Source organism: Cyphellophora europaea, assembly GCF_000365145.1.
Source record: "Cyphellophora europaea CBS 101466 unplaced genomic scaffold supercont1.11, whole genome shotgun sequence".
In the NCBI taxonomy this organism is placed as follows: domain Eukaryota; kingdom Fungi; phylum Ascomycota; class Eurotiomycetes; order Chaetothyriales; family Cyphellophoraceae; genus Cyphellophora; species Cyphellophora europaea.
Genome location: NW_008481799.1, coordinates 945,407 through 959,024, shown reverse-complemented (window position 1 = coordinate 959,024; position 13,618 = coordinate 945,407). Strand labels below are relative to the sequence as shown.

Below are 13,618 nucleotides of genomic sequence, written 5' to 3'. Positions count from 1 at the left end.
ATTCCCTTCCGCAGCGTCAGATGTACCTGAACATGTTGTCACGTACGCCCCGCTTCATAGCGACAGGCTTGCCATTTTCAAGTTCCAAGCCCGCCTCTCCACCGTCGCCTGCTAAACCTTCCATCGCCCGTCGCATATCTTCGTCCAGCTGGGAAGAGGTTTTGCCCACCGGTTTCTGTTTGTCATTGCTGTTCAATGCCTCCTGCTCGGCCTTCTTCTCACTAGCGCCTTCGCCTGACCCTTTGCCCGTTGTCGACTTGCTCTCAGATGACCGGTGGCGCACGCGAATAACTTTCGGAATAGAGCGCGGAGCCCGTAGTGGTAGTCTAAGCATGCTAGCAGTTTGTCTCAAACAACCACCAGGTGTGGGAGTCGCGAGGTAGGCATTTCAACAGCTCAAGTGAAGCCAGCGTCACAGGCTCATTAAGTCATACGTGGTCGGCTTTCTGTCCCGCCGCAAGGATTCTTGACACTGTTGGTAGGTTCCACTACCTGTTCCGGTGATTGCGGCAGCATATCTCCGGACGTTCGCCTGCGCCACTTCGTGTCCCGCAATGACTCCCAGGCCGTTCTTTGAAGTCATATATTCCTCATTCTACCATCGACATTGTGTCCTCCTATTCCCACGCCGGTCACATCTTCACGGCGCTCCCTGCGGTGTTCTTGTAGGGCACTGTAATCGTAAAGCCTTCCAGGGCGACTTGCCTCCGGCAACATGGCGGCCGCTACCCAACAGCAGCAATACTATGAACTCTACAGAGGAAGCAGGTAGGTCTCACGCAGTCGCGCTTCTGGCACATGCGCGTCTTCCGCAAGCACGAATTGACAGAGTATCTCGTTAGCGTCGGCGAAGCTCTCATCGATGCGATCGACGAACTTATCAACCAAGGGCGCATTGAGCCCCAGCTCGCCATGAAGATCCTTTCGAATTTCGATAGGGCGATCGCTGAGAATCTGGCAGCCAACGTCAAGAGTAGACTCAACTTCAAAGTATGCGCTGAGCATGTCAGCCTCGAATTGTCCGTACTGACTCGTTGTTAGGGCCACCTCGAGACCTACCGCTTCTGCGACGATGTCTGGACATTCCTTGTCAAAGACGTCAAGTTCAAGTCTGAAGGTGGCAACGAATTCACGGCTGATAAGGTCAAGATTGTATCGTGCAATTCTAAGAAACCGGGCGAGCAGTGATTTGTTCACAAGGTGAGACGGCGTTGATGGTGTATGGCATTCGGGCAGTCAGCTGTAAATCAGCGTGCATTGCATGGCGCCTGGGGATTTACAGGTTCGAGCATTTCCGTGACAGTACATTCACGAAGACGGCGACTGGGACGGTCATTCTACCTCTATCAATGACCACGACATTGCGGTTAGCGTCGTTGGCGAGCGATGACAGTTCATCAGCTCATTCAGAGCAGCAGCGGTGCGGTGCAAGGCAAACTACCTTTTCATGTGCTTCTAATACAATGCTTTTGATGTGTTGCTACACAGCAGATGGCGCAACGAGTGCTAGATTCTAGTTGCTCTTGATCGTTACCCAAGTCATTGTAGTCCCCTGACACAATCCCAGAAGCCCACGTCTTCGAATCTGCCATTGTCTGGATATCGCAAATGCCTGTTCCCGCATCGTGAATCTACGCTGTAGAGCGGGCTAGCCGGATAGTAATAGCAAACAAGTGAGAGGGTACAATGCAGGCAGCCAGGTACATCCATTTTCTGACTAAGCCTTTTTTGCGGCTGTAGGCGCTCTTAGCGACCGCTCTTCTGGACACCTGCCTCGTAGTTGCCTGCCACGGCACCTGCTGATCACCAACCGCACCTCACTAGCGACTCACCTATGACACTCATAGAAGCTTGCGTAACTCATCAGGCAGCAATGAGCATACACTACATCTTATTCCTAGACCTCTATAAGCACTTTCCACCCTAACCCCAACGTCTTGCCTCCGCGCGAAGGAGCACTACAATGGCGCGTAAACTACCATGGGCTCGGAATGACGAGAAGCTCGAACCTGTCACTGGTTGCGCGAAGACCCCAGATTCGCATCATACTGGCAGGTCACAGCCGGAAGCAAGCTCAGCCCACAGCAGGCGCCAAACCACGATCACTCCGGGGCGCAAGCGCTCTCGGTCCCGCTCGACATCTCCTCCGCCGGGGCCTCCAACCGTCGAACCAATGCAAGACGGATTCGATGGCGACGACATTTGGATGATAGTTGAGGACGAATTGCAGACAGTCGCACAATCTTTCACAGCACATCTGCATCATCTCGAGTATAAGAGACTAGTGAAGAAGGCAAAAGATGCACCGACTAAAACACTCCCTACAGCAACATCGCCAATGTCAAAGGATGCCAAGAGACGTCTGCAGAGAGACATCTTGCAGACGAAGCAGCAGAAAGCCTTGGAACGTGTTGGCGCTGGTCCAACAGCTACCGTGGCAGAAGAGCAGCTGGACGATCCGTGGCGGGGGACCAGCATCGCCGGACTCATAGCCAGTGGAAGCCAGGAGAAGAGGTCTTTGAAAGGACTCGATCGCCTGCCTAGCTCTACTCGTGCTGCTCGGGGCTTTGGCCGCCCAGAGAATGGTGACCCACCAGGTGATAATCAAGGACAACGGATCAAGAAGCGTATCAGAGGTCAAGACGAGTCTGTGGCCTCCGAGGGCCAAGCAGATATTGGACCATTCGGAGACGCGAACATACGGTCTTCTACAGATACGTCTCGTTTCGTCGCGGCTCGCGAAGACGACTTCTCCCGACAGCCAACGAAAGACACGCGTGCTACATCTAACAGGTCTCTGGCGACCTCGTTCCTGTCCAAACGGAAGAAAGCAAAGAAGGAGCCGTCAAGAGAAGATCGCTTGGCAGAAGTTCCGACGTTTCTTTGATCTAATTAAAAGTATATCCAGCAGACTGCTTTTCACCACGGGGGTTCAGGCTATCCACAACGCTGGGCTGGCTATTTCTTTGAATGGTGGTGGTACATGGGGTTGGCCAGGAAAACTCTTTGCCACTGGGCAACGCTTAGCCATTCCTAAGGGTTCATGTTGACAAAGATCAAACACTGAAATCTCTGAGGTTTGGTGGGAGGTTTCCCGGGTGGCTCGACAAAACAAGAATATCATTCCTAAACGCCATTCAGTCAGTCTACCATTGGATTCCCGAGGAGAAATGGCCATTACCCGTCAGAGTCTTTCCCCAGTATGAGCCCTTCTCGACGAAAATTGGTTGGTTCGCCAATGACAAGTCCTCTGCCCCTCTGCGGGCTGTGCTCCGTCTTTGAGAATCTTCGGCGCAGCCAGCTGCGTCCGGCCCTGATCCTATCCATAATAACGATGATGGGAGCTTTGGAGAAATGTCAACGTCACTCGTTGACAGTTGAGAGCTTCAGTGAATCGTTATGAGAGGCGAGAGAGGTGATGTTCTGAACAGTAGGGAAGCCTCAGCAGGTAGGCGTGACTGAATGAAATCCAGCTCACACAAAGACGAGAAGAATCGAAGATTCAAATAGCTGCTGCCCAGTGGCAGGAAACGGAGCAACTGCAGCAGCGAAGAGTCATTCCATGACACGGCAGGAGTAGACGAGGTTGGAAAAGGCGTGGCAGGGTCCGTCTCTTTCTATCATTCACTCGAAATGCAGATCATCAACGTCAGGACTCGCCCTTCTTCTCAGGCAACCGCAACACGCGCCCGTGAGATTAAACGGTCCACCCAGCCCATTGTCTGCATGCGGGCCGCCACAAAGGTTGTGGCCGGAAAAATAAAGTGGGAAAAGAAAGCGCCTGGAATGTCGTGTGTCTTGGGAGGGGGCGTGGTCCCCCGGCAAATGCCTCGAAATTCATCGACGCTGAACCGGACTTCAGATAGGCAGGGCTGCTCGCATGCATTCACAATACCACAGCGACCAACGTGCAGATACGAGAATCGGAAATATTGTGTTTCCACATCCCTGGAACGCGCTTTGTTGAGACGCGGCCGTGGGCGAAGGGATTTTGTCGGCGGCAGGTTGCACAGACGACGCCCAAACTTTCGAAACCCGGCCGTGCGCATCGAAGAGTACAAGAGACCCGCTTTGTGTGCTGCCAGTGGACAAAGATCGGCGACTGTGGACAACGGACCGCGTTCCCCTTGTGCTCCTCCTTGCTGCGGCAACTGGGGGCTTTTGATCTGCTTCGACCCGCATTCCGACCGCAGGGGTTCACGTCAAAAAGGGACACAAGGGGCGGGAGAGCGAGAAGATCAGCAAAGACTTTCCAACGTCTTGGGTCGGAGGCTGCTTGAATGTAACATGGATTTTCGACATGTCGCCGTTGGTAAGGCATTCGTGATCGTCGTTGTCTAGAAGTTGTCTGGAGATACGCCGGGGTGACGGAAGCCCGGCAACACACGTCTAGGTACATTCCCCTCGTGATCAGACCGCTCGAGCCATGTCTCGCATGCTGGCCACGTCCACGTTTTCGCCGCAGAATATCTTCTGTAATCGACCCAGCCATCATCTCGCTTCCTTCTAGTGGCATACCAGGAAAGATCTGCCCGCCATTTTCTTTTTCTTGGCACCCTTTATCCGCACTGCTTCTCTCTCTGCCTCTCTCACTCACTCACTTCGGATAATCCTTGACGTGCACGGACCGCATCTTGACAAACTGCTCAAACCCCCAGCGCCCCATCGTGACCCCCTTCCCGCTGTCCTTCCACCCCGTCCACGCCAAGTCCGGGCTGGGATAGTCCGCGCGGTTCACAAACACGGTGCCGGCCTGCACCTCGCGCGCCAGCTCCTCGCCGCGCGGCACGTCCTTGGTCCAGATCGTCGCCGTGAGCCCAAACTGGCTGTCGTTCATGAGCGCGATGGCCTCCTCGTCGCCCGACACCTTCATGACGGGCACCACGGGCCCGAATGTCTCTTCGGTCATGATTGCCATGTCGTGCGTCACGTCCGTCAGCAGCGCGGGAGCCACGTAGTTGCCCCCGGTGGCGGGGAGATTGGTGAACGACTCGTTGGCGGGCGTCTCGTCGCGCGCGCCCGCCGCCTTGGCCTGCGCGATCTGCGTGAGGATGGCGTCCTTGGCGCGCGCGCTCACCACGGGCCCCACGTTCGTGTCGCGCCGACGCGGGTCCCCGACCTTGTAGCCGGCGAGGATCTTCTGGGCTTCCGCGACGAAGGCGTCGTAGACGTGCGCGTGCACGTAGACGCGCTCGATGGCGCAGCACGACTGGCCCGAGTTGAAGACGGCGCCGTCGATGATCTCGTCGGCCGCCCAGGCCGGGTCGGCGTCCGCGCGCACGTAGCTGGGGTCCTTGCCGCCTAGCTCGAGGCCGACGGTGAGGTCGATGCGGTCCGCGGCGATCTTTTGCACGGCGAGGCCGCCGGCGACGCTGCCGGTGAAGGTGACGTGGTTGACGGTCGGTGAGAGGATGAGCGGGGAGAGCTCAGAAGGCGAGCCGCAGTGGAGGTACTGGATCAGATCCTTGGGTAGGCCGCATTCTTCGAAGATGGCTTTCATGTGCTCGGCGATGGTGGGGGTCTGAGGGGAGGGCTTGAGGATGACAGCGTTGCCGGCCAAAATGCAGGGGATGAGTGAGTTGACAAGGATTAGATACGGGTAGTTCCAGGCGAAAATGACCAGCACGACACCTATGGGCAGGCGCTCGATATATCGCTTGAAACCCGTTTCGGCGTCGCCTGGCGTCGGGGCTAGTGCTTCGTCGGATATGCGTAGCATGTAGTTGGCGCGGAGGAGAGCGGTAGAGATTTCCTTGCCTGTGTAGGCTATAGGACGTCCCATCTGGTCGGTGAGCTCAGCGGCGAGTTCGTCTGTTCGCGCTTCGATCACACTGAGTGCTTTCTTGACGATTTCTTGTCGGGATGCGAGTGTGGGGTGAGTTTTCTGGAAGGATTTGAAGGCAGATTGCGCCCTGGTCCCGAGGGCGAGGACGTCGGATGGGGACAGGCCATGGCGAGTCAAGATAGGTTTGTTGGTCGAGGGAGAGATGGTGTTTATTGTTTCTGTGGCCATTGTGATGGGTTCGATGGGTATGAAACGGCGTTGAAGGGAGGTATGTGTTTGATAAGAATTGCATTCATTGCCCCTCGATCCAATGACGTCGGCTGCCTTGTCTCGTGCGAGGCTGAGCCCCCCGGATTTCCGCTTAGGCGCGTAGCACGCAGAATCGGTCTGTTCTCTCCATGCTTTACTCTGCAGCCCCCCTTGAACGTCACTGCTCCTGCGTCGATTATGTTCCCAACGAGATCCCTTCGTTTTAAGGCTGTGAATGGCGGAAAGCCGGTGCCTTGGAGGGATATGCCTAGCCAGGGGCATCCACGGACGGATCCACAACGCTTGTGAGCAGACCAGCACGTTTTGCTTACAGATACTAGGCTGCGAATGAAGCTTATGCAACAAGTCAAGGATGCTCCCATGCTGCTTTTATACTCGCTGTTGCTCTTCCATACACACAGCAGATCTGACATCACACTACCCTGGCTTTTGCTTACCTGTACACAGCTGAACGTTAGCACTGCTGCACCAGTCGACATGAAGATCACGTCTCCGTGGTTGAACTGTTGATTTATGTAGCCACACGAGAAACTTCCAAATGTGGCCCAGGTATGACGCCACTGCCATGTACCCATACCACATCCGCGTGAACTTTTCTAGACATGGGGTTGTCAGGCACAGGCAAGCCACCCGTCGGTGGAGTGTACAGCGTGGTCCAGTCAGCGCTGGCGCCTCGTTCAACACTACATCCTTGTATTAAGGGTGGACCTCTTCGTACGCCTCATTTATTGTGCTCGGAATAGCAATATTTCACGTTGGTATAGTATTAGGTCAAGTATCTTTCTGGCTCTCTAACAGTAGTTCTCTCATTTAGTTCATATCAGAGTCGCAGGCTGTGCTGGCATCAGCTTTCGAAGAACGTGCTTACTTCTCCGGATGATTCTCTCGTTAAGGTTGCTGAGACTGCGCGAGAAGAGCTTGCTAGCCAGATACCTCAAACAATACGTCACATTTCCACTATCACGCTTGATTCACCTGAGAGCCAACCAAGCCCCCGGTATGTTCAACGAGCAATGGCGCCCCTTGGTTCGTCTGCATCAGTGCACCCGCCATAATGGTTGAAGATGTCCTCCGGGAACTTGTTCAAAGGGCTGGTCTCAGAAAGTCGCCTGCTTTGCGGTACCTGGGCTACCCCTGGGTTGGCCTCTTCTCCTTCTGCATCACCCACATTGGTCGTACCAACAAGCCAGGCTCGATGGCCAAACGACCCTGCTTATACGGCACCAATGTCCGGAATACCTGCAGCCGGAATATGCAGTGTCGGAGCTTCGTTGTGGCCACACGCGTGCATCATCAGCATCACGTCATCCAGCACATCGAGGTCCGGGAGGATTGCATCTGCCCGACAGCTATACGTTTCGCACCAGATCCGAAGCACGTCAAGGGCAGATCTTCTGATGGAATAAACCTCGCAATGCATCAGCACAAAACTAAGAATGGGCCCCAGATCGAGCTCAAACCCGAGACATTCGACAAACGACTCAAGAATCGAAGGACCGCGCTGGTCCAGATCCTGGATGATCCTGTGGCATGTGGCAACCAGATGTCGGAGGCCAGACAGGTGGTGTTGGTCCAATGTGATACCCTCGCAAAAAGGCTCGCTGTGTATTCGGATGGTGGCGATGGTCGATTGGGTGTTGAGATAGAGAGCAGCGAGTCGAGCATGCCCAACGTCGCAATCACACTCCCGTGTTTCACAAGCCAAGTACTGTTCGTAAGCCGCTTTCCACAGTTTGAGATGGTGCTCCAGCTCTTCGACGAACGGCTGTTTCGCAGCTGCATGCAGAATCGAAAGTGATCGTGATAGATCGGAGATGCGCCCGATGAGAATACCGATTTCACGATCTACGTCGTTGAGACAGTGTATCCGGTCGATAGATGTCTTGGGAGAGACGACATACAGGCCAGGGAATTGGGGCGTGTCCAGAGCGACCGCCGTCGAACGCAGTCGATGCAAGATAGGTCTGATGGTATCGCCAATGAGTGGACTGTGTTTGCCCAGGTCTAGATTGGAGTATACCTGGACCGCAGCCGACAGATGATTGGTGGCGGAAAGCGGGTGGCCCAGAATGCTTTCAAAGAACATGAACAAGACCATGGTCAGCAGCACGGTGCCAGTGTCCATGGAATTGCCGTAGTGTATGACCCTGGAGATGGCCTTGGAGTATTCTGCCACGAATGATGGTGTTAGATCATGAACATGACCCACCAATGTCTGCCGACCCGAGACGCACCATAGACGCGGCAGTGCGCTAGATCGGCTCAGAGAGACTCGGTGTCCACTCACCTTCAAGAGCAAGTACACAGGGCCTGTGGACCACCAACCTCTCACCCGTGCTCACATCCTCATGCAGGGCGGCGATGGCTATCACCATGCGCCGCACCGACTCCTCCGCCTGACTGCACTGCAGTACGACACCATCCCAGAAAGAGAGCTCTTTGAAGCTTCGGAGCCTCGCCGTGGTGCGTTCTCTGTAGAAGCCCAGACTTCGCCGCTCGGCTGGATCCAGTCCCGGTGAGAGGTCGACCATGACCATCATTGGGCGCACGACATCGTACCCATCACATATGTACTCGCCATTCCGGCATCGCAGGCATATCGGCTTTGCTTCGTCACACTTCACCCGTCGCGTTTTACATGTTTTGCAGCCGGAACGGACTTATAGGGTCATTAGTCTTTTATGGTACACGGGTGACCGGTGGTTTATAGAGTATACCTTTGCGGGTGAATCTCCTGGTTCTAGGCATGCGTGCTATGGGCCGTGGCTGCGTGAGGTTTAGCTGGTGGCACAACGATGACCTTTTAATCTAGTCCGCAAGAAGATGACAGGTTAGTGACCACCTCTGAGTCAAGACAGACCTCGTGCATCGTTTTTGTCAGTCAGAAAAGCAACTCTTCAGGCCTCCTGGGTCGGCGCTGACGCTGCAGGGGTCTGCTTTGTCGTCTTCGCACCCCGAGATTTCGTCGTACGGACCAGTGTATTATTCGGTAGTAGAGCCAATCAAATCGCTTCCCTCGTACCTCCCTCCCGTCCCAACGAGTTCCGATGTGTCGCGTGTGATGGATTCATGTCCACATTCGACCGACTCAAACGATGTTTTCAGCTAAGTACAGACGTCCCTTTCAACAGTCCACACTTGCACTGTCAAGTGACGAAGCCCGACGCTAGGCCGGTTCTCTTGCCAGACCTGATATGGTATATAGCCTGGTACCTCAGACCAAGCTATCCAAACAATAAAAAAAGTTATCCATCACTTGGTGACTGCAACTTCTGCTCGACGATGATAGCCATCTTGGTCGGGTCAAAGTCTGGGTCTTCCTCGCACTCGGCTGCAGCAAGTGTAATGGCAGTTTGGAGTGCATTGCGTATATCTCGGCCGTTCAGCTGCGCCTGAGACCAAGCCGTTGCGAGCCAGATCGCGGTTCTGTCTTCTTTCATGGAAGATGTCTGCTTCGTCCACCAAAAGCACTGCATTCCAGGCCTCGGCGAGACCGAACCAGCGCAGCAATTCAGCCTCAGCTTTAGTCTCGATAGTTCCGACGTCCGCGACAGTCAATGACAGTAGTGGCCGGTGCAGAGCTTCAGCGATGGCCTCAACAGTGTACGTCTTACCCACACCTGGCGGGCTGTTCGGATCAGTTGGTAAAATTGACTGCTTCGTGCAGATACAGCTGACTTACTCATGAAAAAGCATTATTTGTCCACTTCCCTTGCCCTCGATGAAATCTGCTGACCATAAATCAAATCGGCTGCTCTGACGCGTCGATAAAGCACGGATTGTCTTCAGCTCTGCCTGTTCGAGGAAAAGGTTAGCTATGCTCTCCTCTGAAGGAACAATCTCGGAGAGATTGTCCGCTTCTACATTGTGCAACTTGAGAGCGAGGAAGTTCTCAAAGCTCCTGTCATCTCGTCTTCACCTCCACTCATTGAATCTGACAGGGATGAGATACCCTCGTCGGGTGTGCGGCCACAGACAGATGCCCAGAAAAGCTGGCCTGACATACGTGGCAATATACTGCGATGCCTGGAACCACTCGTGGCACTACACGCACTCAACATGCAACGCACGGTGCAGTTGATCAACGTCGCCGCCAGGATCCGCGTCAACAGCCTTGTCGGGCGGAGAATCTCACAGTGAACGACGGCCACAGGCTCCGACACGATCTGGATCCAGGGCCCTTCCGCCGTACCTAAGCCGTCCTTGAACACGCTGACTGCTACTTGCCTTGCGGCGCTATCCACCGAAGATAAAATTCCGTGTTTGGCATACTTCTGCTCTCTATCGTCAAATGCCGGTCAATCTCGAAGGGAAAAGACGTGTCAGGAGATGCTACTGAACTTTAGTATCATCCTTGGTTGTGCAAATCATCTCAAATCGCCTGACCGAATCAAAATGAATCGCAGCCTTGCACTGGAGCGATTTCAAGTACTGACGAACCAAGATTGCGACCCAGAAGATGCCATTCGAGTGCTCGAAGACATTTGGTCATTGGTCCCGTCTTACATTCAGTGCATCCTCGAGGGACTGCAACTCTTGGAAGACCGAGGAAATCCGTCGCATACCGACCGCGTGCTGCGTGTCCTGAGAGTGATAGTCTCACAAACGCCACCTGACGGAGACACAGACGAGTTCCATGTTCCGCGGGTCACGACAATATGCTTCATTAGCGACGGATACGTTGACTGTCTGGCCCAGTCGGTGCAGCGGGGGCCGATCGACAAGCTCGTGTCTGTCGATGAGTTTGACCAGACTTTGTCTGAAGAGGGGGAGAAGACTGTTGCCACTTCGCAATGATGATGATGATGATCGTTCAGACATGACGTCTATTTCAATGCCTCGGGCAGTAAATGGAGTGTCCTTCATTCGCTCAGAAATCCTTGAGAATGTCCATTTCGAAGGTATCAAGTAAGCTTCGCGACATGGCTTTGATCCGAAGGAACGCGTCTTAGCAAGAATCACAATGGCAGTCTACTCAGGACAACCTAAGCTGGAAACATTTTTGAAGACGCCATATTATCATGCTATTAAATCTCCCCTACTCACACTACCCCAACTTCCTGTACCGATAAACACTCCACGGATTGAACGTCCACTTCTCCCCCCAACCCGCCAGGCCCAACCCACCGCTCACGCGCTCCCACCCTTCCCAACCCGCAGCCGGCAGCCCCGGCCACGCCAGCTGCTGCTTCCGCACCACCTTGACGTAGAAGATCCAGGCGCCCACAAAGAAACCGACCAGCAAGACCAGCAAGCCCACCGACTCCCACAGGCTCCTTCCCTCCTGGACCTCGTGCGCCGTGGCGGAGAAGTCGAGGAGCTCGCCGTCCTTGTCAAGCGCGGCCACCCGCAGGTTGACGTACATGTCCGCCCAGCCATCCGGCAGGATGAACTCGCTCTCGAAGCGCCCTCCGACCGCGCCCTCGCCCCCCTGACGCACCAGAACATCGATCTCCTCATACTCGCCCTCCTCCCTGCCACTCTGCACATCATACATCCTCGTGGCCTGCAGGCTCCAAGTCCTGACCTCCGTCGCGCCGTTCCAACTGACGTACAATTTCCCCCCGCGGATCACGGCCTGGGGCTTCGTGACCGGCCTGCCGACCCAGCCCTCGACCTTGAGGGCGCGATAGCTGGCCACCAGATCGACGTAGTCGAACGCGCTGGGCGAAAAGTGCCACTCGCACAGCAGGTTGCCGTCGGCGCTGAACTCGCTGAAACTGGCGCTGTGGCCCCAGCCGACGAAGACGTCGCCGCCCGGCCAGGCCGGCGGCAGGACCTGCACGGAGCCCTGACTGGCGGCGCGTGTCTCGCGCAGCGACACGTACTCGTGCAGCAGCGTGACGGTTTTCTTGTCGAGGTCGAGCTGCACGACGATGCCGCGGCTGCGGGGGCTGCGGCTCTGCACGGGCCCCGCGTCGCCGTTGTCGTACAGCGAGAGGATGCCTTGTTCCTCGTCGACCCAGCGCGCGTCGTGCTGCCACTGGAAGTTGGTGGCCTGTCCGTCGCTTAGGTCTTGGAAGTCGTTGCGCCGCCCGCCGAGCGTCCAGAGCACCTTGCCGGTGCCGGCCTCGAGGCACGCGACCATGTGCAGGTGGCGCGACGAGATCAGGTAGTTGCCCTTGCGGTCCTTTTGGATGCTGTTGATGTGGAACCAGTCGTAGGGCCGGCTGGACAGCCAGCCGTCGATGGGCGCCCAGTAGAAGGTGTCGGCGAGGCTGTAGTGGTCGGAGGCGCGCCATTCGAAGACCATGTTGCCGGTGGCGATGTCAACTTCTTGGAAGGCGGACTCGGTGATGTAACCGGTCGAGGTCTCCCCTTGAAAACCCGGGGGCGCCGCGGTGTAGTTGTAGATGGTGAGGAGGCCGGTGTCGTCGTGCGTGATCTGGAACTCATGCAGATCGGCATGCATGTTGTCACCATGCGGCTTGACGGTGTGTCGGAGCGTGTAGGTCTCGTCGAGCATGTGGTACACGCCCTGGCCCGAGGTGGCGGCTTTGTCGCCGGTCCAGAAGGTCAGGAACTTGTCGCCCTTGTAGGTCTGCATGTTGAGGTTCATGGCGTTGCGATACTGGTCGGACATCCAGACGAGGTTGCCGCGAGGGTCGACGATGGTGGGGCCGCCGTTGGGAACGTAGTTGCCTTTGGGCGTGATGAGAATGTAGCGGCCATCGTCGCATCGGTCGCTCCAAGTCGGGATGCTGAAAAGGGGCGAGGTGAGGTTCAAAGAAGCGTACTCGGTCGTCCTATAGAAGCCCTCGACGCCCCAGTCGTACAGCGCGGGCTCCCACTCGGGCACGAGCCATATCAGGACTGGCGCAAGAATATTGACAACGCCCCAGAGCACGACCAGCAGAGCGACGAGGGAGACGGCGAGGATGGTAGCGACGCGATAGAGAAGTGCTGTACGCGCCTTGGATAACAAAGGCATGTTATCTTCCTTTCCCCAGCGTGCGCCGTGACTCAGCAGTAAACCGGCGTCACTTTAAGGTAGAGGCGAGGAGTGAGGTTCGCTGTATTTTGTTCAACCTTTGCAACGATTTAGGGGAGGGGCGGCGCAGACTAACGGCAGGCGGTTAGGGGCTCGAAGGTGGCAGTGCTAAATTGTCCCCACGTGCCAGCCGTGTCCACCAAGTTGAGCTCGGCCAATGTGCCAGGGTGGCGGGCTGCAGATCGGATGCTCCACGCGACACTCGAGTTTCGGGCGAGTTTCAAGCCGCGTGTTTGGTTTTGTGGGTTTTCCGGTTGATGGGCGGAAATGTTATATCCTAAAGTCACAGTCTTCGCATACGAGGGCGATATGGATACCGGGTGAGAGCAGATTCATCGCTCGATCATGAGCCAGCCCCCTGTCGGACATGCGAGCCGAATTCTCCAAATTTCGCGATCTGGGAAACTGGGTTGACGGAAGAGCCAATGGCTGAAGGCAAACGGGGCGGAAATGATGCCACTTTTTCGTCGTTGAGATAGGCTTCCTTGGCATGCCACCCACGCTCGACCTCGCCGTCGCCCATCACTGTGCTGCCGATGAGGGAAGCATCCGCGACAAAGACGCGCAAGGTG

General features: G+C 55.7%; 8 protein-coding genes across 8 annotated transcripts; 3 read left to right on the top strand and 5 right to left on the bottom strand.

Moving 5' to 3' along the window:
- Window positions 1-16: 16 nt before the first annotated feature.
- HMPREF1541_10041 (uncharacterized protein) lies at window positions 17-334 on the bottom strand (the record flags this gene model as incomplete). Its single annotated transcript, XM_008714712.1, has 1 exon — window positions 17-334. The coding sequence occupies one exon, from the start codon at window positions 332-334 to the stop codon at window positions 17-19; it is 318 nt and encodes a 105-aa protein (XP_008712934.1).
- A 464-nt stretch (window positions 335-798) lies between these two features.
- HMPREF1541_10040 (uncharacterized protein) lies at window positions 799-1,188 on the top strand (the record flags this gene model as incomplete). The annotated part of the gene is made up of 2 exons (XM_008714711.1): window positions 799-990; window positions 1,042-1,188. 2 exons carry the CDS (start codon window positions 799-801, stop codon window positions 1,186-1,188), a joined length of 339 nt encoding a protein of 112 aa, XP_008712933.1.
- Window positions 1,189-1,963: 775 nt separating this feature from the next.
- HMPREF1541_10039 (uncharacterized protein) lies at window positions 1,964-2,887 on the top strand (the record flags this gene model as incomplete). Its single annotated transcript, XM_008714710.1, has 1 exon — window positions 1,964-2,887. One exon carries the CDS (start codon window positions 1,964-1,966, stop codon window positions 2,885-2,887), a length of 924 nt encoding a protein of 307 aa, XP_008712932.1.
- A 1,710-nt stretch (window positions 2,888-4,597) lies between these two features.
- On the bottom strand, window positions 4,598-6,013 carry HMPREF1541_10038 (uncharacterized protein; the record flags this gene model as incomplete). Its single annotated transcript, XM_008714709.1, has 1 exon — window positions 4,598-6,013. One exon carries the CDS (start codon window positions 6,011-6,013, stop codon window positions 4,598-4,600), a length of 1,416 nt encoding a protein of 471 aa, XP_008712931.1.
- A 1,255-nt stretch (window positions 6,014-7,268) lies between these two features.
- On the bottom strand, window positions 7,269-8,595 carry HMPREF1541_10037 (uncharacterized protein; the record flags this gene model as incomplete). Its single annotated transcript, XM_008714708.1, has 2 exons — window positions 7,269-8,224; window positions 8,343-8,595. 2 exons carry the CDS (start codon window positions 8,593-8,595, stop codon window positions 7,269-7,271), a joined length of 1,209 nt encoding a protein of 402 aa, XP_008712930.1.
- Window positions 8,596-9,300: 705 nt separating this feature from the next.
- On the bottom strand, window positions 9,301-9,495 carry HMPREF1541_10036 (uncharacterized protein; the record flags this gene model as incomplete). The annotated part of the gene is made up of 1 exon (XM_008714707.1): window positions 9,301-9,495. The coding sequence occupies one exon, from the start codon at window positions 9,493-9,495 to the stop codon at window positions 9,301-9,303; it is 195 nt and encodes a 64-aa protein (XP_008712929.1).
- Window positions 9,496-10,450: 955 nt separating this feature from the next.
- HMPREF1541_10035 (uncharacterized protein) lies at window positions 10,451-10,852 on the top strand (the record flags this gene model as incomplete). Its single annotated transcript, XM_008714706.1, has 1 exon — window positions 10,451-10,852. One exon carries the CDS (start codon window positions 10,451-10,453, stop codon window positions 10,850-10,852), a length of 402 nt encoding a protein of 133 aa, XP_008712928.1.
- A 250-nt stretch (window positions 10,853-11,102) lies between these two features.
- HMPREF1541_10034 (uncharacterized protein) lies at window positions 11,103-12,986 on the bottom strand (the record flags this gene model as incomplete). The annotated part of the gene is made up of 1 exon (XM_008714705.1): window positions 11,103-12,986. One exon carries the CDS (start codon window positions 12,984-12,986, stop codon window positions 11,103-11,105), a length of 1,884 nt encoding a protein of 627 aa, XP_008712927.1.
- Between the last annotated feature and the right edge of the window lie 632 nt (window positions 12,987-13,618).